General features: G+C 41.6%; 3 protein-coding genes across 3 annotated transcripts; 2 read left to right on the top strand and 1 right to left on the bottom strand.

The window, feature by feature from the left end:
* Positions 1-1,675: 1,675 nt before the first annotated feature.
* LOC311004576 (uncharacterized protein) lies at positions 1,676-4,465 on the top strand. Its single transcript, XM_083996687.1, has 3 exons — positions 1,676-2,313; positions 3,321-3,481; positions 3,931-4,465. The coding sequence occupies exons 1-3, from the start codon at positions 1,848-1,850 to the stop codon at positions 4,258-4,260; spliced, it is 957 nt and encodes a 318-aa protein (XP_083852813.1). The 5' UTR covers positions 1,676-1,847; the 3' UTR covers positions 4,261-4,465.
* Positions 4,466-6,008: 1,543 nt separating this feature from the next.
* Positions 6,009-17,568, top strand: cfap65 (cilia and flagella associated protein 65; the record flags this gene model as incomplete). Its single annotated transcript, XM_083996931.1, has 32 exons — positions 6,009-6,074; positions 6,725-6,912; positions 7,014-7,116; positions 7,705-7,871; positions 7,959-8,167; positions 8,360-8,496; positions 8,580-8,805; positions 8,975-9,243; positions 9,331-9,516; positions 9,649-9,875; positions 10,020-10,179; positions 10,390-10,512; positions 10,734-10,985; positions 11,066-11,205; positions 11,324-11,408; positions 11,517-11,663; positions 11,817-11,982; positions 12,182-12,310; positions 12,433-12,646; positions 12,813-12,941; positions 13,171-13,261; positions 13,387-13,472; positions 13,658-13,724; positions 13,839-13,949; positions 14,090-14,281; positions 14,556-14,714; positions 14,877-15,020; positions 15,427-15,543; positions 15,716-15,841; positions 16,131-16,351; positions 16,515-16,646; positions 17,226-17,568. 32 exons carry the CDS (start codon positions 6,009-6,011, stop codon positions 17,566-17,568), a joined length of 5,112 nt encoding a protein of 1,703 aa, XP_083853057.1.
* Positions 17,569-19,240: 1,672 nt separating this feature from the next.
* On the bottom strand, positions 19,241-23,511 carry LOC311004763 (FAST kinase domain-containing protein 3, mitochondrial-like; the record flags this gene model as incomplete). The annotated part of the gene is made up of 9 exons (XM_083996932.1): positions 19,241-19,353; positions 19,607-19,721; positions 19,843-19,912; positions 20,337-20,508; positions 20,616-20,701; positions 20,971-21,139; positions 21,375-21,562; positions 21,660-21,810; positions 22,654-23,511. The coding sequence occupies 9 exons, from the start codon at positions 23,509-23,511 to the stop codon at positions 19,255-19,257; spliced, it is 1,908 nt and encodes a 635-aa protein (XP_083853058.1). The 3' UTR covers positions 19,241-19,254.
* Between the last annotated feature and the right edge of the window lie 1,509 nt (positions 23,512-25,020).

Genomic DNA, 25,020 nt, shown 5'->3' on the forward strand with positions numbered 1-25,020 from the left:
TTGTAAATTAGTAACCTGTGTCTCCTGCGGGATGACTTTAAACAAAGAACATCAAAGCCTAATGTGTTTTGTGTGTGTATGAGTCAAATGTGGAATGACTCTTTATCAGCATTTCTTTCACTTGTTAAAATCATTGGACTAAATCTAATCTGTAACTGTTACTCAGGCTACAACAACAGTGCCACAACAGAAACCAATCAATACCTGCCTATTCAATGAGTTATAGAACTTTGTCGACTTGTAAAAAAAAAAGAAGCATGATGTCTGGAAGCTTCCATATCATATCGTGACACTGAGATAATAATTTACCTAGATGAAATGGTCACTCACACATGCCTGCACACCCACATGAACTCATTGGTCGTTAAGTTTATATGTTGGGTAGTTCAGCAGGTGTTGGTGTGTTTGTCTTTGAAGTGAGAGCGGTTTGTTTTCCCAGGCCTATGACTGTCTCTTATCAGTCCTGTATAAACCAGCAGGAAATCACCAAACTGCAGTGAGCACCTACGTAAAGGCAGTCTACAGCCGCTTAAGTGAAACTTAAGAAGCTCCACCTGACACATTTGTACATTGATTTGGCGAATATGTCGACTACTTGAACTCTATCATGCAGACTTTTGCTCCATCTTGGCTATACTGTGTTCCTCCAAGGAATGGCATCCACCATTATCATCTCTGCATATAAGACATTGCAACCCTGACTGTTTTTATCCGTGGTTCCCTTATTATGGAACCCATAGCAGGGGGGTTCTGAAAGCCCATCATCCTCTGACAACTGTAAGACCCACTTACAATATACTTTTGGTGCACGCATAGTGTCCATCACTTAATTGTTTTTCAGTTGAAACATCTGCCAGATGTGTTATGTGATGAAATGAAACGTTGTTAACTATACCAGACTTACATACATACATTTTGTATAGTGGTGGGAAAAAGAGCAAACAATTAACAAGGCTTCGTGTCACCTAATCACCCTGTCTAGGTGTGACCCTGGTCTGCAAAGAGAGAAAATGGGTTTGCTCTCTGTCAATTTACAGCTCAATTATCAGGTCCATGATGTGGTGATGACTGATAATCATAGCAACAGCCTGATAAGACCTGGCGGGTTTCTATCAATGTTAGCAGGCAATAAAATCTAATGAAGATTTGGTTGTAAAAAGATGAATTTCGTCATCTCTCTGAAGCGAGATAAAAACAATTAACCCAGTAAAGTTATAAAGTGCATCTCTGTGTGTGTGGCATGTTTGTGAATGTGAATGTGCATATTGAGAGAACGCTTCAACTAATCTCACCTAAACCAGGTCAAACTGCCAAACAGCTAAGAGAACAAAATAAATAGCCTTCAAAACAAGAAAAATAGAAACACATGCATTGTTCATAAAGCAATAGAAATTAAACCCGTAATTTAAACCTTATAAGAATTTTAACATTATTTCTATGCCTTTTTGTTTTCTTCTTAGTTTTTTTTCTTCTATAGTTCTCACTTGTTCTTGAATGCCTAGCCTACAACTGACCCTTCAGCGTGAGGAGCACAGCCTGCCCTACTGCAGGGCTCTGGCCAATCACGATGCAGCAGATTTTTTATAGATATACTCAGTGCGAGTGATTTCTCAGCAAGCTGTCTGAGAGTGATGTGTGTTATTTACGCGCATGGCACAAGTGGAGAGGGGCAAAAAGAAAACATTTCTTCAGCGCAGTGAAAACAGCAGTTTCTGCGAACTCTAAGAGATATAAGGTCAGCAGTGAGTGCAGAAGTTACAAAGACCAGTCAGAGGAATATATTTGTTAAGTTCATCATAAGTTTAGTTTCACGTAGTTTAACATCAGCTGACACATTTTTGAACAGAATGACTGCCGCCGTGGAGAAGTCAAAAAACTTTCGCATTGACGCGCTGCTGGCACAGGACGTGGAGCAGAGGACGGACAGCGATGCTGCGTCCCCCGGGTTGTACTACAGCAGGAGCCCCGGAGACAGTCCGGTGTCAAACCGCGGCTCGGAGACTCCCTCCCCTCATGCACACCCAGCGAGCTCCTCTCCTGCCCCGCCAGTCCTGTCCAAGTCCCAGCTCTTCAACTTATCCCAGTCAGGACTCAGTGCTCTGCACCAAGGGGGTTTCATCGGAATGTACCCGGGCTCCATGTATCCTCTGGGGGCCCTCGGGGGCCAGCACCCCGCATTCATATACCCCGGCTTTACGCAGCTAGTCCAGCCATACCCGGAGCAGCTGAAGGGGGCCACCATGCCCGGGACAGTGCCACTGGAGCCCTGGATCAGAGCCGGGTTGATGTTACCCAGATTTGGAGAATATGGAGGTGAGGTTTTACTTTTCTTTTTCTCCCCCCACCACGTATTACTTATCAGACAGCCTTATTAAAATGACAGGAATATTTTACTATAGTTTATTATTTACATAAACTAAATATTATGCGTTTGATTCAAATATCATTCAATAAACATTTTACACAAGTTACAAATGTAAGCTTTGTTCGTAATTGGACAATAAGATTAAAATTGTAGCCTATTTCATTCTGCAAAATATTTTTCTTTCATTTAAATCAAATGGACGAAAAGTAAGTGAGAAGAATGAGTTCACAAAAAGACAGAAAATAGGTCCTTTATTTTAAAATAAGGTAGGATGTATAGCTAAAGGCCCATCCTATAAGGGCTCAAACATTAATGTCTCTTTAAATATAAATTCTATCTGTCTGTAAAAAGGCCAACAACCATTCATGTTTGAGGGTCTCCTATCACCTGTGTGTTGATCCTGGTTTTGATAGTCGCCTACCCTGACATTGAGATGCTGTCGCTTAAGGACAATTTATCTCATAAAAATAACAAGCAACATTTACGGTAAAGGTAACACCTGAAATAGATCTACCACTTAATCAATTGATAACATTTATAGTGTTTTCATTAAGGTAATGGACCTCTGTGGTGGTTTATTACCCCACTAAAGCAATATCCTCTCACCACCACCTCACATCAGGGTAATAAATGTTAACGAACAGAGAGACAGCAAGATACACAGACAGGAAGACAGACAGGCAGCTGGGCCTGTAGCATGTAAACCATGGACTGGTAAACAAACTGAGGGATTGTGGGATCTTCATTTTAGGATTTATTTTTTAAAAAGTGTCAAATTTATGTTTTATTTCTGTTTTCCTCAGGCTGCTGTAGGCCTGTGGGCCGCTGTTGTGTTCTTATAGAAATAAGATGGATGAAACCTGTATAATAAAAAATGTAAACAATGACAAATGCCCAGAATAACCCTTTTCTTTGCTCTTGGCCTGTGTCTTTTTTTTTTTTTTTTGCCCTTCAGCTTCGGCCCAGGCAGGTTTGCTGGGGAAGTGCAGGAGGCCCAGGACAGCATTCACCAGTCAGCAGCTGCTTGAATTAGAAAACCAGTTCAAGCTCAACAAGTACCTGTCCAGGCCTAAACGCTTTGAGGTGTCCACTTCACTCATGCTGACTGAAACTCAGGTGAGGAAGAAATTACCTGAGACTACAATAATGACATAGCCTAACACAATACACTGACGTTTGTTACTATATCAGACTCTTTTGAAGATATATCGGCAATGACCAACACTGAGCATTAAGTAAACTTTCACTTATATTGGCTGACTATAAACATGTATAAAAAGAAAAACATAATTTCCAGTCCTAGCAAAAAAGCTAGTTTAAAATCTGTTCAACATCATAACATTAATATATTCACCAGATGTTAGATTATTTCTTATTACAATACATACAGTAGTCCTACAACTTCCTCATTCATTTTCCTTGAGGAGGAGAAGATTAAAAATCATATTTCATCACAAAGTTGGGTAGGCTACACCATTGTTACAACTCACAAAGAGCGCTCACAATATTTAATCAAGTCACGTCATGCCTTTTTAACATTTCTCTCTCCTGTTTTCTTTCACCAGGTCAAGATCTGGTTCCAGAACAGACGTATGAAGTGGAAGAGAAGTCGTAAAGCCAAAGAGCAAGCAGCCCTGACATCCTCACTGACAGATACAGAGAGAAAGGGGATGGACATTGCCAGGCCTCAGGCTGACTCACACAGCTCAAGTCTAGAGGATGAAGAGGAACTCGAAGGGGTGGATGAGGATGAAAAAGAGGAGACAGACATGCTGAGGGCAGGTTCTTTAGGCTCTGTAGGCTTTATGAGGAACGCTATGGGAGGAACAAGGAACTACAATTCTTATTTAGATGAGGAGCTGGGGGAAGGGACGAGAAGCAGGGTTTTTTCATAGCTATAAATTTCAGCACGCTTTATGTCTTTTCATGTTTATTACTCTTGAGAAGACAACACACAGTGCCATACTGTATGATGGCCTCCCTAAATAGCAAAAAAAGTTTACATCTGCACATTGGGATAGATATGAAAACAGATTTTATCTAAACATGATATCAACTTTGTCCACCTGGACATCATAATTCTGTTTTAAGGGCATTTTTGTGCATGAATTACATGAAACTGAATCTGTATGAAGGGGTGAGGTGGTTGTTGTTGTGCTGGTAATGGGGTGGGAGGGGGGATATAGCACTTTCATGGTAGGTAGGCTAGTGGATGAAAACAATAAATATCACCTGGAGATATTGTCAGTGTTACATTATTATCAGTGCTTCCCAGTCTGTTACAAATTTTGAACTAATATTGGAAACTTAAGACCAATTTGCATTCACCCACTTTAAGTTATGGGGCATTATAGCCTACTCATGGAGTGACAAGAAAAAAATGGTAGGCTACTCAGGTTATATTGTAGTTTTTTGACTAGGCATATCTTTTATAATATTCAGCTCTTTGTTTTGTATTATCTTTGTGAAATTGCATGTTATTCCTAGTAAAAGCAACACCCACAAAGAAATGACTGCATGTAGCTACTACTGTATAGAAATGAAAGTTTACTGTTGATATTGCAATTTCAGTTTGTGAATTCTCATATTGGTCTTGTCAATATAATTTAAAATTACAGAATTTAATATATTTCATCAAGAATGTAACGCCAATGGTTTGTGGAGGAAACTCTTAAATAAAGTTGAATTAATGAGTGTGTCTGTGTAACGACTTTTTACAATCCATCATGTAGCATCATCTCGATAGGCTACAATCACCGCATCTTCGGAACTTCGCTACTTTATTTCCGTCTCCTTACTTCCGGTACTGGGATTTCAAAATAAGGGCATGCATGGAACACTTTTACAAGGGACGTTTGGAACATAATAAAACATTATAACATGTATTTATGCATCGTGTTAAATTTAAATTCGCTTTATAGTAGGTATAAATTGCTAATTTTAATAGCCTCTGCCAGTTTCGCGGATTAGAAATGTCCCTCCTTGGCTACAGTGGTAGCCTGCTATGGTGACACAAACGATTGCTTGTTGCCATGGAAACGCAGTTAGACGACCAACTTCTAAAACCTCCGTTGTCAGCGGTGTTCTCATAACTCACGCGGAGTAAATAGCAGTAACGTTACCCTTGCTGCCCATCTTCATTATTTGACGTTTGGAAGGAGGTAAAGTTGCGTTAGACGTCCGCGGTTATGTTTATCAGCAACATTAGTCTGTTCAGCTACCAGCTCTCTGCGCCCTGTGTTAGCTTGGATATGTGCAGCTAACGCCAACGCCAGCTTGTGTAAGTTAACGTTTAAAAGGTGTGTAAACTGCTCTCAACAAAACACTACAATACATATTTCCACTTGTATTATCTTGTTTGATTGATTTGTTTATTTAAGTGCCGCCGACATGCACATTACTGTGCCCATCCAACATACGTTACAAATAACGTTAGACACTATAAATACACACAATAGCCTACAAGCCTACAATATAGTAAGTAGTCTTACGTAGGGTATGATGTTTTCTGTCATAGAGTCCATGGTTTTTCAATAAATCTGGCTAGGACATGGATCTCCACATTGAAAAACCAGCTCGACATACCACACTCAGACATCCAAAATAAGTCGATGTAAAAGTTCCTTCTTTCTCTTTTACAGTCATGTCTGCCGAGGTTCGAGGTCCAGGAGCACCTTGGCAGCCTCCCACCCCTGGAAACGATCTCAAAGTAACTAAAGACTGAACAGAAACAACATGACATCATTAATATCCTAGTTGCAGCCTTGGAACAGGCTACATGTTTATTAACATTTCACTCAATAGTGTGTTAAATTTGATCACTTTATATCCACCCCTCATGAGCAATGGTCCATGAGTCACATCTGTCCATTATTTATCATAAAGCTGTCACTGTCCTTTCTCTCCGTTTATGTCTTCCTATAAGGAAAACAAATAGGTGGGCTACTATTAGAGGGACAGTTTTAGAGAGAATGGGCCATAAAAGTCTGTAATAAAATTGATTATTGTTAATATTGGTCTATTTTGTATGTCCTTAAACAGTTACAGTGTTGCTCATCAGCTAGTGTCCTCTAAACTGCACTGTAATAAAACTGACCTCATCATTTGTGCATCAGTTGCTCTGATGTAATGGCACACATGCACAAAACATATTAATTCATGAATGATCTCATCCATTCTTGGTGGGTCTCACAATAATTACATTGATAAGAATGACAGAGTTCAGGAGTCTTTTTCAAAACAGCTATTGATGAATGGCTGTTCACCTCTGCAAAGACTATTAAATACTAAATGTTCAATGAATTATTTTTCTTATTCTAATGACTCTTTCCTAAACTCATCTTCTGCCCTGCTCGATAGAATCCACGGAATCACCACAGGCAAAAGGGAAGAGAGCGGCAGCAGCATGTATTTAACCAAAGAAGATGCTTCTTTGGTTTCGAAACGAGGCCAGAATTGGTCTGGGATGACTGGGACCTTGAGAGCGAGTTCACCAAAACAGTACTTTTAAAGAACACACTTAACAAGCTGCAGAAGCTACACGTGAGGTCTTTCAAACTCACATGGACACACCTTATCATATAACAAATGTAGGTATTTACTGTCAAGATATAACATCCTAACACTCTATCTCTTTGTCCCATCACAGGCCTCCAGTATCCAAGTTTTTCACTATCTCAATTCCAGAGATAGTTGTTCTCAGTCCAGGGGCTACTTTCTCCATTCCAGTCACCTTTAGACCATTAATGAGGGTAAAACATACAGTACCAAACTTAAAGGGATAGTTCAACATTTTGGCAAATTGGCTCATTGCCAATTAACATTAACCACGCTATGAGATAATAACGGAAGGTTACGAGACAGAGTTGTTTTCGAGGCAAATGCAGAGACTGCTTGCCGAAAAACTGCAGTTTTGCATGAATCTACCTCGAAAACAACTCTGTCTTGAGTTGTTGGATTGTGTATTTGATGAGTTTGATGAGGGAAACCAAGAAATCCCATGAGCTCTGAGCAGCTCACGGCTCTGCTCCCCTGTTCTAAAAATAGCTTGCACTGACAATTAAAGGTGATGAACCTACTGCTATGACTATAGCGATTATGGCAATGGGACAATTTGTCAAAATGTTGAACTATCCCTTTTATCTAGCCAATCTTACATACTGTATATTCTAAAAATGTTGTGTTGCAAGGCTTTTAAATGTAAGGAAACATATGTTTGTTCTTAAATTGCAGCCCTCATAAGTAGGACAAATTATAGTTATTTCAGGGATGTTACATGATCTAACTGTTTTCTGTCTTCTGTCTGTGAAATGTTTTGTCTGTTGGACTGCTTGGTACAGTGTGACTATGAGGACAGCATTGAGTTTCAAGGTAAAGATGGCAGTTTCCAAATACAGCTCCGTGCCCTTGTTCCCTGTCCTGCTGTGGAGATGCCTGACACTGTGCAACTGCCCATCTGTGCGGTTCAACACTCCTCAGATACAACATTCCGGCTAAAAAATTCAAGGTACATCACTGTTGCCCATCAATCCTTCCCATTTTTTTCTTCTGTGTCTGACTCTTATCCACTTTGCTCATACTCTTCCTCCCACAGTAAACTTGAGACAAGCTTTGAGTGGTTGTGTACAGCGCCATTCCAGCTGAGCCCTGAGCAGGGCCTGTTGAGTCCTGGTCAGGAGTGTCACATCAGTGTGGTCTTCCAGCCACAAGAGGCAACGGTGTACCAGCAACAGGCCTTCTGCAGGTTTGGAGAAGATGGGGACAAGGCAGAGCGCTGCTGCACTGTGCTGCTGCAGGCAATAGGTACTACAACCAGAAACTGAGACGATGAGTTTAGCAGATCCAAAGATTTTAGCTGCATGTTTATGTCAATGTATAAAAAAATTTAAACAAATTAAACAAACCAGCTTTGATTTGATGATCTTTTGCATTATGGAATGAGCCAACATTAGAAGTACAGCATTAATACTCTTGTCTTGCCCCTTTTTTTTCTAGCTAAATACCCATGTCTTCAGATAAGAAATCCAGCTGAGACAGAGGAAAAGCAACAGGGGAGTTCAGTGCTACACTTTGGTTCTGTGGCAGTTGGTAAAAGTTTGCAGAAGCACTTTGTTATCTCCAACCCCCTTCCTGTGAGTAGTACAAGAAGATGCACTGATGCATATGTGCACTCTGAAAGACCTTTCCTCTCATTTCCTTTTACCTTTTCCTTCAGGTAGCTGCGTCTTTCTCCTTGTCGCGACTATCTGGCGGGTTGCCTTTATTTGGGTCAGAGTTCAGATGTGATGTCTCCAGGGGTAGTGTGGCTCCTGGTGGATCACTACGAGTTACAGTCACCTTTTCTCCGGTTCTGGTGGATACTGTTTCTGTTGACTACTTATCTGTAAAATGCAGAGGGGCACTTAGCGAAACCGTTCTTAAACTCATCGGGAGCTGTGTAGGTAAGGAACCCACGGAAAAGCAAACACATTCTTAGTTAAAAAAAAACAACAACATTGTTTTAAAGTGATAAATCAGACACGGCATAAGTATATTCTTAAACATTTTCTGTATAACAGGAGGAGGATCTTCAATTCAGGATCTTAAAAAAATGATTCTTTTTGTAACTAGGTCCCAAGGTTTCCTTGTCCTCCTCTGTGCTCAACTTTGGCTGTGTTAAGGAGGGAGAAACAGTCACACAAACAGTGGATCTGGTTAATTCTTCACCAGCTGAGGCCATCTACCAGTGGGACATAGACTGTAATGGGCACAGTGTGTTCAGTATCCAACCAGCAAGTGGCACTGTACGCCCACATAGCCATATTACACTGAAAGCAGTTTATAGGCCCACACAGCCCATTGCACACCACAGGAGAGTGGCATGTCTCATACTGCACAAGGTAGGAGGCAATATGTAGATTTATACACACACGTACAATATGGAAGTAAGTAATTCTAACCATCTGCCTACATATTCTTCCCTCTAGGAGCCTCTGTTCCTTGATCTGATTGGTACATGTCACTCAGAACTTCAGAAACCTGCCATTCTGAAACCTGAACACTTGATTTTGTACAAGCTTCACTGGAACCGCAGACAAGACACTCTCAGTGCTGTGCAGCCAGACCAGAATTTACATTTGGATCAGCAGCAGCTGCACTCTGCCACGGAAGAGGTGAAGTGGCACAGAGAAGACGTTTTTTGACGATTTAAAAGTCTTGAAAGAACATACATGATATCTAGATAATGTATAGGTATAATATTGTCTCTTCGGCCCTGAATCTTTCTCTGTGTCATTTTCTAGCAGTCAAGCCACAGACTGGACAGTACTGCTCTTGTGTCAAGAACCCCCATGGAGGAGCTCTACCAAATTTGCTTGGGGTGCACGGATCCTCTCTTTTCCAATTCTTCATCCTCCTCGCATGTGTCTGTGGTGCCTAGTGAGCTGGTGTTTAATCACAAAATGTCAGGCTCCTTGTCCGCCTCAGCCTCTCAGCCCGTCTCTATCATCAACCACACCAGAGGGAAACTTAGGTACCACTGCCTTGCCTTGGATCTTGGCTTCTCACAGTAGTATTACCAGCACACAGTTTTTTGTATATTAAACCTTGATGGACTTTGTTCATCTGTTTTTATAGATTTTTTTTTTGGCTATGTCTGGTTCTGATTTTCTTACAGCCTGGTGTGGACTGTTGCCCAAGACTCTGCATTTTCTGTCAGTCCCTCATCATGCGACCTGGCTCCACTGAAATCCACCTCATTCAGAGTGACCTATGATCCCAAACAGCTGAACACTTTGCATGGAGCCCAACTTGAATGCTTTGGATGCTATAAAATGGTATATAGGATTTTCTTAACTACAGTAAAGCATCCACTAAAAAATGAGTTGAGATACATCTCTTTTGAGTTACAAGATATGCTGTCAAAAGTGTGTTCTTTTGGATTTTTCTTCATTTCTCTCTCATGTTAAAATCACAGCAGCAGTTTTTATGCAAATCTTTTTTGCTGATGTTGTTCACTCCTTGCCCCCCCCCTCTGGATGCTGTAGGATCACAATGGGGAGCAACTGTTGTGTCCGCCCTGGTGTGTTACTGTCAGAGTCATTGGCCACTCCTTTCAGCCCGGCAAAGAGCACTTCACCCCGTGCTGCTCTCTGAAGCCCACTCGAGTGGTGAGACATAACCATGAAAAAACACACAAATGTTTATGTGTTTCTCTCTCTCTCTTTATTTGTCTCCTTTAGTTGCTGATCCCTCTCTTGTTTTTCCATTCACCCAATAAACAACAAAAAATGAAGATGGCATTAAAGCTGATGTATCTTTTCTCTTGACATGAAACACTGCAGTACATCAAGGCTGAGGCACTATAACTTTATCGTCTTGTTCTTTATAGGTGTTTCCAGCCGTCAGTGCTCTTTCCTATCAAACGGTGCTCCTTCAGAATGGTGGAGACCTGCCTCTCACTTTCTGTCTGGACCACAGTTCAGACCTTGCCCTGGCCGAATCAATGTCTGTAATTCCAAACTGTGGTCTCGTCCGACCTGGTCATCACCAAATCCTCACCCTCAGAACAACTCCCACAGAGGACAATCCCAAACAGGGGTTCAGTTTACAGCTGAAGCTCAATGCAGCTAACCAAACAAAGGTACTAAACACACGGCAACTTTTGTATTGTTATTTAATAGTCATGCTGTTCTTGCAAGTGTTTCTTTCTGTTTTCTTTAGGAACTGAAAGTTGTAAATGCGGTGGAAAAGCCTTGTGTGTCTCTTGAGGGAGACGGCAGTTTATATTTCCAACCAACAATCGTGGGTTCGGAGACACAACGCACCCACCACATCAGGAATCTCAGCTGTTTACCGCTACGGTTGGTTCGCTGATTCCTGTATTTCTGACGTCTTTCAGTTTATTGTTTGTAAACCTTAATGTCATCATTGATCCTGTCTACAGCATTACTGTATCTCTGTGTTTGTCCTTTGTGTCAGGTTCCAATGGAGCATTCCAGAGCCGGACCAGGACCTTATCTCTGTTGAACCAGATGCTGGGGAACTCCATCCCAATGAGAGCTCAGTGAGGGGATTGAGAGAAGCACACATGACACTACATTTATGGACACAGTACTCACTTAACTTGAGCCAAATTTTATTGAGCTGTTGACTCCATTGATTTTTATTATAGGTCCAGACCTGGTCCTTCAGTCCGCTGGCAGAGAAAGCATACACACTCACACCTACTCTCACCTTTTGGCCAGTCCAGACTGATGGATGTAAAAAGTCGCAACACACCCTTAACGTTGTGGGAGTGGGCTCCAAAGGCTTCATTGAGGTAGGCCTGTCATTGAATGTGTGTTTGTATGTGTGTGTCTGTACTGTAACTTTGTGTTCTAGAAAATTCATATGACATTTAGAGTGAATAAATTCAAATTTTCAAATGAAGGTTGATGTGAACTGAACTAAGCAATGTTTGTCACCTCCCCAGGCAAAAAAAGCAGTCCTGGATTTAAAGGATACTCTAGTTGGAAGTTACCGCTCAATAGAAATTCCTCTGGTGAACAACAGCCCCTGTCCTGTGACCTTTCACCTCGCTGTGCAGCAGATATTTCAAGATGAAGAACTTATTTATGACCCTGAAACTGAGCAAATTGGTAAATTCTTCTGTGGTATTTGTGGCAGATGTTTTTTTGATTTTACCATGAGTATCTGTTAGCAAGGTAAATGAAAACAGTAGAGCCTGTCTGGTCTGTAGGTGTAATTAAAAGACTGATAACCACCGCTAGTACGGATACAGTTGAACCAGTGTACAGTATTAGTCTGAACATAGTCTGTACTGTCTGGCCCTTTTAGCACTACAGCTGGACTGTGAGAGCGGAACCATCACCCCACGCTCCACAATGCTGCTCCGATCAACCATCAGACCAAACAGACGAACCCAGTACTCGTGGAAAATCAGCTACCAGACTCTGAATACTAGTGGTAGTTAACAAAACCCACACACAAACTCTACATACTGGAATATATTCTGTGTTTGTTTTCAGTAATATCTTCATGCTTACCACTCTCTCCCTCTCCCTTTCTCTATCTGTCATTTTCCCCAGGCTGTGTGTCATCTCCTCTTCAGCCACTGTGTGAGGTGCGAGCCAAGGGTGTGTTCCCCACCCTGCAGGTGACAGATGTGCGCGGTGGAGGCAGCGTGGCCAGACTCAGCAAGGTGCATCTCTGGAAACTCTTGTCGCTGGGAAGCCTCAACAAGCACCTGCTGTCCAACCCCTCCTCTGCAGAACTCACTCATCGAACCCCCACAAGACACAGGTTAGGATATAGAAACATGAAACATTGAACCATTGTTTACACACACACACACAGGCTTGCACATATTTTTTGCATTTTCAATTAGTTTAGGCAAGTAGAATAGATGTCTTATATTTATAGTACATTGTGGTGTGTGCATGACTTTGTCTCTTCCTCTTGTCTCTAGTCTGCGCAATTATCCCTCCACCTTCACCAACACCATGTTATATTTCTACTTTGGTGCCGCTCCCATGAATTCAGACCCCTCAGATTTTGTGCTGATGTTGCACAACCCTGGTCCGATCCCTGTTGATTGGTAAGCAAACAACAGACTGTAGGTACAGTAATATGGTCATCCAAAATAAAACTACATCTCATATTTTTAATCTTTGTCACACAAATGTCCCTCTGTTCTGCTCTGTAGAAAACAGACAGCAAAGTTGCACTATCATAGACTGTAAAGTAGTATTTGTTACAGATTTCTACTTAGTTTTGCTCCACTGACAATGTGATTGACTAATTTATTTTTTTCTCTTCAATATTAGGGCATTCTTGTTTCCAGAGGACCAACAGATAGAGACGGAGTATTGGGCAGAGACAGGAGAGTTCAGCAGCAGTGAGCTGAACCTGATGAAGGTCAGGCATGTTATTATATTCTTATCCAAAAACATTAAGAAAGATATTAATAATGAGACTACATTTTACCTATAAAGAAGTTACCGACATAAAGCACAGATACTGTATGTTCACCTCATTGACAGATTCAAGAAAACCGTGTGTTCAGCATTTCACCACGTGTTGGAACTTTGCAGCCAGGCCAGCAGAGGGCAGTACACCTCAGCTACAGGTCAGTTCCTTGCGCACAAGATACAGTTCAGGCTGTTGTTCAAGTCAGAGAGTTATTATTATCTTGACAATGATCTGACAATGATCTCTCTCTATATACATATATATCAGAATTGCACTCTCCTAGGTCTTAGATGATCATTAATCATATGAGCCCCAAAATAACCCAAACTTCCTTCTTCACAGTCATTTTTTTGCTGGGTTAAATCGGCTTCCTGTTGTTTTCAAACTCTCTTATGGCAGAGAGATCTTGGTGAGGCACAACTCCAGTGATAATATAAAAAAAATAATTTGCTGGAATAAGTTGAATCATAGTTGTTAGATTTTCCCTTAACCTCAACTCCTTGTGATCTGTCATTATGCTCAGCTTAACTTCCAGGGTGTGACAGAGGGGCGAGACAGACCATTTCTCCTCTTTACCTCCAATCATCATGTCTTCACCTCTGTAACTATTGGGGACTGCAATCCCCCCAAGCAGGTCTGTGTTTTACTTAAAAAAAACGTTTAACTGATATATTCAGGCCATTTGAGTGACCTGTGGTCTGATAAATATTGTATTTCAATTAATATAATATTTCTGTCTATTATTAACCAAATTTTGTGTGTCTTCTGTTGCAGGTGTATGAACTACACAATGCTGGTGCCGTGCCAGTCCATTATGAGGTGGACAGAGCTGTGTTGTCACAGCTTCAGGTGGATAATTTTAACCATCCAGTGCTGTGTTGCCTCAACCCAGAAGGAGAGATTCCTCCTGGTAGGACGGCCATACTGGAATGGATCTTTTCTCCACTGGAGGCAAAGATGTATCATGTATGGATTAAACAATACTGTACTTACACTCTTTCATTCTGCTCTCGCCCTGCTGTTGTCCCTACAGAACCTACTGTACAATTGGTTTGTCCATCTTTCACTGGAGTTACAGTGTTTCGCCAAGTGTTTCCTTCTGTAGCATTATGGCCATTCAGCTCATAATAATAACAATATATGCCATTGTCTTTACACTATTAGTCATTGAGAATACACTGTCACCATAGGTTTAGTCTATTGCTTGAGATTTTGATTTGTGACTTGTGTGCACCACTAGATGGATATTCCAATCCACATCCAGGATGGGAAGTCGAAACTGGTGAGGTTTGAGGGGTGTGGGTTTGATAGTCCGGCACTAGGCTCCTCAAACCCCTTTGAATGCAGTGAACCCAAGGCACCAGTATCCTCTGTCCAGAGGGTGCCATTCCCAGGACAGGTGAGAAATTCAAGGGCATTTAATTCAATCATAATTGAATGTAAATGTGAGCTCAATTAGATTCTGCTGAATACCATTAATCTGTTCCTTGTCATTCTACCTTGGTGGCTGTTGTTAACTGTGGCTGTCTGCATTCATCTGTGTGTGTATGTTTGTGCATAGGTGGCATTTTTGTCTCAGGACAGTGTCTCTCTAGGTGACATCTCTGTGAGCTCACAGTCTTCGAGAATCCTCTTCCTCACCAACGTGTCTCAAACAGAGATTGTCCACTACACATGGGACCTGTCCCAGCAGAGGAGCCAGGTAGTAGGCGCAGAAAGGCATACACTACTGTACATGAAAGATATGTGTAATATTTCATGTGTTTGTGTAAATTAGATCATCTTGAGGAAGAAACAAACAGTTCCTCGCTCCTTGTATCTGAAAGTCACATACATGTGCCATATAACAAGTTGCTTTTTTTCTTTGATTAGCTATATGTTGCTATAAGAATTAGCTTTTATTTATAAGGGACTGAAGATGGAAATTAGCCGTTGGCTATAATCTTGCATATTTACATGTATATGTCCATTAATATGTATTGTCCCTATTTTAAATAAATAAACTAAAACTTATTTATGTTCCAGGTGACACACAAATAAAAGCCTTTTGAATCTGACAATGGAGGTGTAACATGCTGATGATGTTCGAGTCGTTGTGTTGTTGTTATCAGGTGGTGCAGATCACTCCACAGCAAGGCAGTCTGTGTCCAGGGGAGTGTGTACTTTGCGTCCTCACCTTCACTTCTACTGACTACCCAACCATTTATCAGCTGGATCTCATATGTCAGGTAGCACAGCAGTGCACTGTAAAGTCTCATCAAGCAGCACAATTGATTTTTTGTTTGTTTTTTTGAGCATATTAAATGTAAACACAATATTCACTGATATGTTAGCTCAGTCTTGGAGAGTGTAGTTCTCCAAACCATTGTATTCTCTATTTCTTTCCTCTTTACTCTTCAGGTTTTCCAGGAAGCTGGGCTGACTCGGTACCATGATGCTTGGAGGCGCTTAGAGGAAGAGAGAGAGAGGCAACTGAATGAATTCATTATCACAGACAAGAACCTTTCGGGAATCCAAGAGGATCTGGTAGATAAGGTCCTTCCTCAAATTGGGAAATTTTGGAAAATTTACGTTACTGTTTTCTTCTCCATATTCACCTTTTTACTTGTTACAGGAACCTGTAGCAGCTCCAGTAAGAAAAGGGCCACCACTCAGGAAATATAAGGTGGTCTTCATTTGCTGTAAAGGCTCTGTCCTGTGAATAAACATTATAATTATCAAATTCATTTGTCTACATCATACAATATTTGTAAGTTTTTAAATCTCCAGCATCATTTTGATGACACCTCTTTGTCTAATTTTCTTTGCTCTGCAGACTCTTCCCCCTATCTGTGCCAGTAGTAGCTATGAAACAGTGGGGTCTATTTGCACTAAGGCAACAAAAGCTGAACGACGGGCACGTCGAGAAACAACTAAAGTACGGAGGCAGCTTGAACCACCACGACCTGCTCTGTGGCATCTGGAGGTTACGGCACGCTCCCACGCACTTCCAGAGTACCTCACGCACTTTCCTGACCAGTTCAGTAATCTTTCTAGGTAAGGTAACATTAATGAGAAACATCCTGACCTTTGCGATACAGATAGAAATCCCTCTAAATGCTTGTAAACATTTCACTAAAATATTAAAAGTTTAAGAAATTAGTGGTCCATCTTCCATCGAGAGACAAGCAGTAACGATTATCTCTGTTGTGTTCCTCAGGCGTCTCCAGTCAGTCAAACCTAAGGAGCCCGAAACCACTTCTTCAAGCATGTCGCTCTCTGTTAGCCTGCCTGCACCAACACATGACCCTGGGAGAGACATTGTCACACACGTACTCAATTCTCTGCTAAGGTGACAAATACACACTTAGACCCATATGCCCCTAAATTATCTTGGTTGTTTGATTGTAAATGCAATTTTTAGTTAGGTACTGTACAGTAATGACTGGATTTACAGTTAGGTTAAAGGAATAGTTCAGTTTTTTTGAAGTGGGGTTGTATGAGGTACAATTGTCCACTAAGTATAATATCTGCAGTAGAAAGGTCTCTGCCTTCCCCCACCAAGAAATACAGGCACATCGTGCTGCACAGAGGCACAGGCAGTAAACTGTTGTGAATGGGGGGCGATTAATCAGTGTATTTTCACCGCCTATGAGAAGTCCTGTCTCAAAATAATACACCAGTTCAAGAGTACGATATAAAGTAAAAATTTAAAATGCATCTGCTGGTCGGAAAAAAGTTTGTTTATCTGGAACTAAACAACTCACTTAATAATCCTCTGTGCAGGCAGGCTTTGCGACGCGCTGGATCAATTCACCTATATTATACTTATGTGGCCATTTTCACCTCATACAACCCCTCTTCAAAAAAACTGAACTATCCCTTTAAGTATATTGTTTTGTATTTGTGTATCTTCCTCCTTTTTTTCCAGGAGCATACTGGATGATTCAGCCTTCGTCGACACTCTGGTAACTTTGGCCTCCAAGCTCCACCAGTCCTCTCAGTGCTCCCCAGTGTGTCCCACATCCTCAAGCGAGACAAAGACGGAATCACATGAAGAGCACAACACAGTGGACAGGGAGGGGACAGCAGGGTGTTCAGGAAACACACCTCCAACACAGAGCACACTGCACGCTCATCGTGTACCTGATGTCCTGAGTGAGGCTATACTGCTTAACACCTTCCAGAACCTGATGATGGAAGCTGTCAGAGGAGAGCTTGTCCTCACAGCACACCCACGCACTGTTATCTTACCACCTGTTTCTACCAGGTGAGGACAGACATATTTCACACATGCATGCATACACATGTGGTAGCTCTGGAAGTGTTCCCTCCCTCTTCTCTTTATTGCATATATCAGGATTAAAACATTATACAAAATGTTTAACATAATGTGTGTTTCATTAAAACCAGGAGGATGTCCAGAGCCATGGCTAATGAGAATGACACCCCAACATCCCAAAGGCCCAGCTCTGTCCATCAGCGGTCCACCTTTCCTCATTCTGGATAATCAGACACATAATTTGTATCTCTTCTGTATCCCCCTTTCCATTATACATCTTTATTCATGTGTCTGCTTCCTGGCCTGCTGACTTCTCACAGATTCCTTCATAAATATTTCATAAAAGTATGTTGTAGTTGTATTAAGTCATTACAGAATTTCTGAGCATAAGTGATTCTAACCTCTGACTATGACACTTTAGCAACATTTCAGTGATATGAAATGTCTTTGACCATGATATATTTTATATATATATAAATATATTTTATTTCTTTTTGTATGAGTGTGACAATATGCAAGATCAAGAACTTTGTATGGCTGAGGATACAATAAGACACCATTCCATAAAAATTTCACAATCAGACTTCATTCACCAATATTGCTGCAAACAACCACTTACAGACCCTGTGACCCTTTACCAGTTTTGAACCTTTGGCAATTACTTCACATCTTCAGAGTTTTCATGTTTGACCATCTGATAAATAGCAGTCGATAGAAACTGGGTTACAGTACAACAATAGGGGACACTGTTTATACTGTAGTTGTTATCATACAGTAGGTAGCTAACATCAATGTACATTGATTTATCTTTAATCATTTTTTTCACACATCTCATGTACATTTATTTTAAATTGGAACATTTATTCAGGCACAAACAGTATCAAGGCTGAGAACAAAGGCTTCATCAATGTTATACTATTTACACATCTTGTATTTAATTGGCTGCATAAATAGTCATTATGTCCATTTCACAACATAATAAATTAACAGGAAAACACAAATAGACACAATTAAGTTTCAAAACTTTTGTTACCTGAAAATGGAAGTTCCAGTAACTACAGCCAGAGAAACTGAGCAAAATCAAAGACAGAAGGTGCAAACATAAAAGGTGTGGTCACCAATATCCAGCAAAGAGGAGGAACAATACATCATCAAATCTCTCCATTCCCTTGTGAAAAATATCCTTGGGAAAAGATCTATTGACATATATTTCAATATGTAACATAGTTTGATTTGTGAAACAAAGGTAGGTTGTGAATGAAATCAGAATAACTTAAAGGCAAAAACAAAAATTGGATCACTGATTTATTTAGCAGTAAATTCAGTTCTGTCAGGACCACTATGTCAAAATAATATTTATTTACTTGCACAGTTTTATTTGGCGGTATGGTACTGTTCTGAGACCCCCTGCTCATCCACGCGCTTGCGTGGAAAGCCTGAGGCAGGAAGAGCACACCTTCCTGCCCTTCATGAGCCATCATGAACGGCATAAGCAGAGAGCGCAGCAGCAAAGAAAACCCAGACAGAGCAGAGCTGAAGACCACAGACAAAACTGTCTATTTTCCATTCTCCACTTGATATTTTTTCTATTAAATCTATACATTAGAGATCAACCACCAAAAGTCACTGAGGAACCTCTGGTTGAACTTAAACTGCACTTGAGGTGAGGTGACTGAGATCAGTGTTTGAATTTGAAAATGGTGGGATTTATCTTGTTGTGAAGATATTGGACCTGTTCCTTCTGAGTTCTCAACTTCTCAAATTCAAAGTAAGGAATCTGTAATAGAAAAGAAGAAGGTGGGAGTTGAGTCAAACAATATATTATTTAGATTATCTCCTTTTATCCAGCTATTGATTGCTTGGATATAGCAGCATCAGAGAAAAGATACTATTACATTTCAACTACACTATACTAATATGGATGCATGTTGGGTGAAGCATGTTGGCTAACTTCAGCTACTACCAAAACAAGTGTTTTTTTGTTTTTTTTAACGAATCAGCACCAATAATCCTGACCATGACAGACGTACCTGCACCACCTCAAAGCCCATCCTGCGCAGGTGTCTCCTCTTTGTGGCCTCCTTCCCCAACAGGTGTTGTGTGTTGCTGCAGAAACGGCTGTGACCATCTAAACACAGCGCCATCCTGGACACCAATATTAAAATGTAATCAGTCAGCTGCTTCAAAATAAAATTGGTTGATATTCCATTATTGTCTGTTGAAGGGATATATAATATACTGTGACTGCACCAGCTAGCAGTCTTACCTCCTGTGTGTGTGCTCCCACTGAGAAAGAGGCAGAACATATCCCTCCTCATCCAGACAGATCTCCACATCTGGACAGGAGAGGGCGACAAAACAACACAGCGTCCGTGAGGAGGAGAAGCAATAAAACAGGCCACAGCCTTCTGGGCCATTTGGTTTGATCAGGGATTTGTCAAACCAGTGATAAGCATTGTATCTTACTAAGTTTAAAACTGTAGTTAATAATGTTTAATGTGCTTTACATACAAACCATTATTATATGAGTAGTAACTCATAGGGATTTCCTTCGCTACAGGAAGCAAATATTTTATTTGCCCCTTCACTTGCATAGGCTGGAAATTACCGGGAATATTCACCATTGTAATACACGTATGTGCGACAGCAGCCTGTGTTTTTGTAATTGTATAGAATTCCTCTTTTGGTCAACAGAAGTTACTCACTATAGCTTTAACATGTGATGTACAATCATGTACCCAACATCCCCTTGCAGCTTACCTATGGTATATCCACTGGAGGTGAAGACTTTGGTAGTGTAAAGCTTTCCCCCAAGCAGCTGTGTTAGGGGCCCTTTGATATGCCTGTACATGAGACTATCCATAGGTGTCTCAAAGGCCTGGTCCACAGAGGAGAACCGCTTCACATGGAGGAAGTGAGGCAGTCTGGGACCCTGTTGAAGGAGGAATTGAGCAGGGCTCATCAATATTATTATTTGTATGACTCGACCACTTTTACATTTATGTGTGAAGGTAGGTTTAGTGAATGAGAGACACTTACCCTGTAGTACTGACACTCTAATGAGGTAGAGAGATGCAGCTGTGTCAGTTGTCCCAGCGCATTCTTGTCCAGTGGCTCCCCCCGTGCTGTAGGACAGACAAGGACGGCTTACACAAACATTGCATAACCTATTACATACACAGACAAACTAGACATCCACCTGTTGTAGCTTTGAGAGCTGTTCCCCTCACAAACAGCAAAATGGCCATTCATAATTAACTGTACTGTACAAAACACATGGTGAAATAATCTGCGTGAGCAAAGCAGCATGTTAAAACAATGAGGTTCTGAACCAGACACAGCTGACAGCACAGCTCACCTTCCTTCAAGCTGACACATACGTAAATACACTTACCCTGTAGGCTCTGGAGGAAGAATGGGCTCAAGACTCTGGACATGTAGTTAAGTGGAAAGCGTTCCAGGTGGATGCAGGCGTGCAGCACCTCTATCAAGGAGCGAGGCTGGAACTGGGAAAACCTTGTCGACAAGATACTCTCCAGCTTCTTAAACATCTGGCTGGAACACTGAGGAATAAGAGGATTTGTGAGAACATAATAGAAACTGGCTTCTCATCTTTTTGAAATTGTAATATCCCACAGCTTTGATTTTCAAATAGTTCCAGCCTAATACAATAACCATACTTCTTAATGTTGTTATAGATAATATTGATATGAGCCCATTTTTTGTTCAAAAAGCAGCTGCATGTTTGTGAGTGAGTTCCAGGCTCTTTCTGATGCTTGAGTACATACTGTACAGTACCTGTGGCAGGTAGTTGAGTCTTCCCATGGCAACGATCTGTTTTGCTATCTGAGGGGTGGTATGCCTCTCAGCATTGCACACAAAGTTCTCAGCGACGGCCTCAAAGATGGTCTCTGAGCGGCACCTCATCAGCAGACAGTACTCCATGACAGTGCTGATCAGCTCTGGATCGCACTCTCCCAGCCTCCCTGATGCACACAACAAAGACGTTCATCAGTCATTTTTTTCGCTTGTTCTTACGTGACCTCTGAATAGCACACACACACACATTCATATGACACACACCTGGCAGGTGTTTCTCCATGGCAGCCAGGAGCTCGTCATTATGCTGCCCCAGGACCATGAGCGCTGAGAGCACCTTCATTATTTCATCGTCGCTGAAAGCCTTAAAGACCCGCGATGCTCTGTGACTCAGCCTCAGCACCAGGGCAATGGCCTGTAGGACATAATATTTGTATGAGTGTCATGCCCTCTCATAAAGCTTCACTTAGAGGGATAGATCTAATATATTTGGTTCTTAAAAGTGTTAAATCGATAGTAAATAAACAAATTAATGGGTGTCCCTTCGACAGAGTGTAATAACTGTTATTGTGTAATTAAATAACAGAGTATGAAGTTATTAAAGTGACAGTTTGATGTTGAAGAATGTGTCAATAGAAGCTGATTTCATTTAAAGGGATAGTCCAACATTTTGGCAAATTCACCTATTGCCATGATCCCTATAGTCATAGGAGTAGTTTCATTACCTTTAATTATCGGTGCATGTTGTTTTGAGATCAGCGGGGCAGAGACGCGAGCTGCTCAGCGAACACAATGGAGGTGAATGGTACAGGTCCCCTGTCCCTCATCAAACTCATCAAATACACAATCCAACAACTCCAAAATACTCTGGTGGACAAGTTGTGACCTGCACATTCACCACGCTATGAAATAATCATGTATAATTGTGTAACATTATGACATATGAAGCAAATACTGACTGTATAGTTCCGGCTATGCAATTGCCTTGAAAACAACTCTATCTTGTAATGTTACATTATTATTTCATAATGTGGTGAATGGGCAGCTCACAACTTCTCCACAAGAGGGTTTTTGGAGTTGTTTTAATGTGTTTTGTTACCTCCTTTGTGTTCGCTGAGCAGCTCGCGTCTCTGCCCTGTGGACCTCAAAACAACATGCACAGATAATTAAAGCTAATGAACCTACCTCTATAACTATAGGGATTATAGCAATAGACAAATTTGCCAATGGGGAACTGAGAGCTGGCTGCTCCTCCTACCTGTTTGTGCTGTAGCTGCAGCAGGGACTGCAGAATGGAGCTGACTTGACTGGCTTTCAGGCGGTGGACCAGCCTCTGTGTGTGTGCATGCAGAGTAGACAGCATGAGTGCCTGCGGTGGGCTGGCAGGATCGCAACACGAGGCCAGCAGGGAGTAGACTCTGACAGCAACACGGGGAGAGACCACATCCTCTTCTACAGCGGCACCCATGGAGTCCAGGACCTTTGCCGCCAACACTGACTGGCGTCCTTCCAGGGCGTGTGCCACCTCACCCAGGTGGCAGAGCTGTGCCACACCGACGTCCCTGCTTATGGAGAGCAGCTCCAGGCACTCTTCCATCAGTCTGACGACCAGAGGGCTGTGGGCTTCCAAGCCAAATTCAACACATGCTCCAAGTAAAGTGGCCAGTCCCTCTGCCCGGTCACTGCTGGGGAGGCCTGCCAGCCTGGAGCACAGCTCAGGAATCACACGCCCCTCAAACAGAGACTGGATGCTGACCTGTGCAGAGGCGCTGCCCTGTGGTTTGGTGTAGGGGCTGTAGGGAGAGAGGTGTGCAGCTGATCCTGGTACTGTGTTAGAAGAAGGCATGCGTCTGACACTTAGCTCTTCTGGTCTTCTCCCAGGTAGATGGAGCGGGGCGGGGAGGGGGGCAGCGCTCACCTGCTGGACCACCGCCGTGTTTGTACTCATACTACTGTGGAAGGGTCTCACTGGCTGCTGCGCGACCACTGAATCCACATTAGAGCATCTCCCCACTGGACTGCAGCGGATGAGGGCACGGTGGAAAGGCAGACATGTGGAGGTGTGCTGCTGACACGCTGCCATCACAGACCAGGAGATGCAGGCTATGGACTTCATTGTGTCTGTCAGTGATGTAACAGCTCCCTCCTGTAACAAAGTCAAGACAAGAAAAGTCACTGTCAGTTTCCTGTCAGACTTTTACAGGTGTGATTTGGAATATAAAGCCCAAACATTAGTTGAAGAAAAAGAAAAACACAAAGACACTTAACGACAGTGCAAAGAAACAACAGAGATAAGAAAACTCGCCTTTAGCTATCAAATCTGAAATCATAACTCGAGCATTTAACCATTGGTCGTGAATGAAACTTAATTTAAATCTGCGTGAGTATGAAAAGACGCTCATGTGAGGAACAACTTACCTCCACGGACACAGCAGGACTCGTTTGAGAAGGGCTACAACATATTACGGAACTCCCCTCCAGTTGTTTGGTTTGGTAAGAGGTTGTGTAAGTTAACATGTGTTTACATGTGCTGCCGCCCTGCGGTCACGGCGCGTACTGCAGCCTGCCGGGATATTATATACTCGACTCTTCCTGCTCTGATTGGCCGAGCCACACCTCTGTCTGTCGGTCTGATGGAGGATGTAGAAGTGCAATGAAGATGTGGCCACGTGCGATCTTGTCATAAAGCTGTCATATTTAGAAAGCAGCAGTAATCATTTTTAAATGTTCACTGTCAAAACTGTGACATATGTTTCAAATGAAATAAGCTATATCAAATAAGTTAGGCTATAGGAAGAACAACCTCCTGTGTTGCCAAATACAGTAGTGACATTCCCTTATTGTCTGTATGCAAGTTTTCTTTTTAAGAAATACTAATGTGTCACAGTTTCAAAGTAACCTTTACTTGTACATGTTAATAAGTTGTTTTTAATAGACTCTGCAAGTTTTTCTTTTGTTCATCCTTTCATATCATCTTTTCTGTTCCCTGATGGAGGAAGATTATCTGAAAACAGAGCTTGAGTCTGAGCAGAGATGAGACTTTTTTGAGGTGAGTGTTTGGTTTTGCACAGAGGTTTGGTGAAAGTAGTCAAAATATTGTGTTTACTGTTTGGAGAAAAGCAAAAGATGGAAATTAGCTTAAAGTTCTGAACTGGTATAGTGCATCAAATGGCAACATTTATGTTTGAACACACTGTCCCTTTTAAATGAATTAAAATTGGATTGAATTGAAAAGGTTTTGAGAAACGTGTAATAGTGCATTTGTGAAAAACACGTAGCCTAGCTACCTACTTCATTGCTCATTTATATTGCTTAAATACTTTATTGCTTTACAGTGCTTACAGTAGGTCAGACTGACACTGAGTTGTGAATATTTTGAGAATATATAAAATACCATTTTCTGTTGTAGAGAAAAATAATAATTTATGGCGCTATGTGCTCTGAGCATCTTGTTTTCCATTTTTCTATGTAACAAATGATGGTCTTTTATTTTGATGAACTGTCTGTGGTCAGCTTCATCATGATGCTGCAGCAATACAGCAGCACTGCTTAGCTTCAAACTTTTGCCACAAGATGGCGCAACATACAAAGAAACTGACATGCCCCACAGCTCACACAGCCCATG

This window comes from Trachurus trachurus (assembly GCF_905171665.1).
Source record: "Trachurus trachurus genome assembly, chromosome: 21".
Classification (NCBI taxonomy): domain Eukaryota; kingdom Metazoa; phylum Chordata; class Actinopteri; order Carangiformes; family Carangidae; genus Trachurus; species Trachurus trachurus.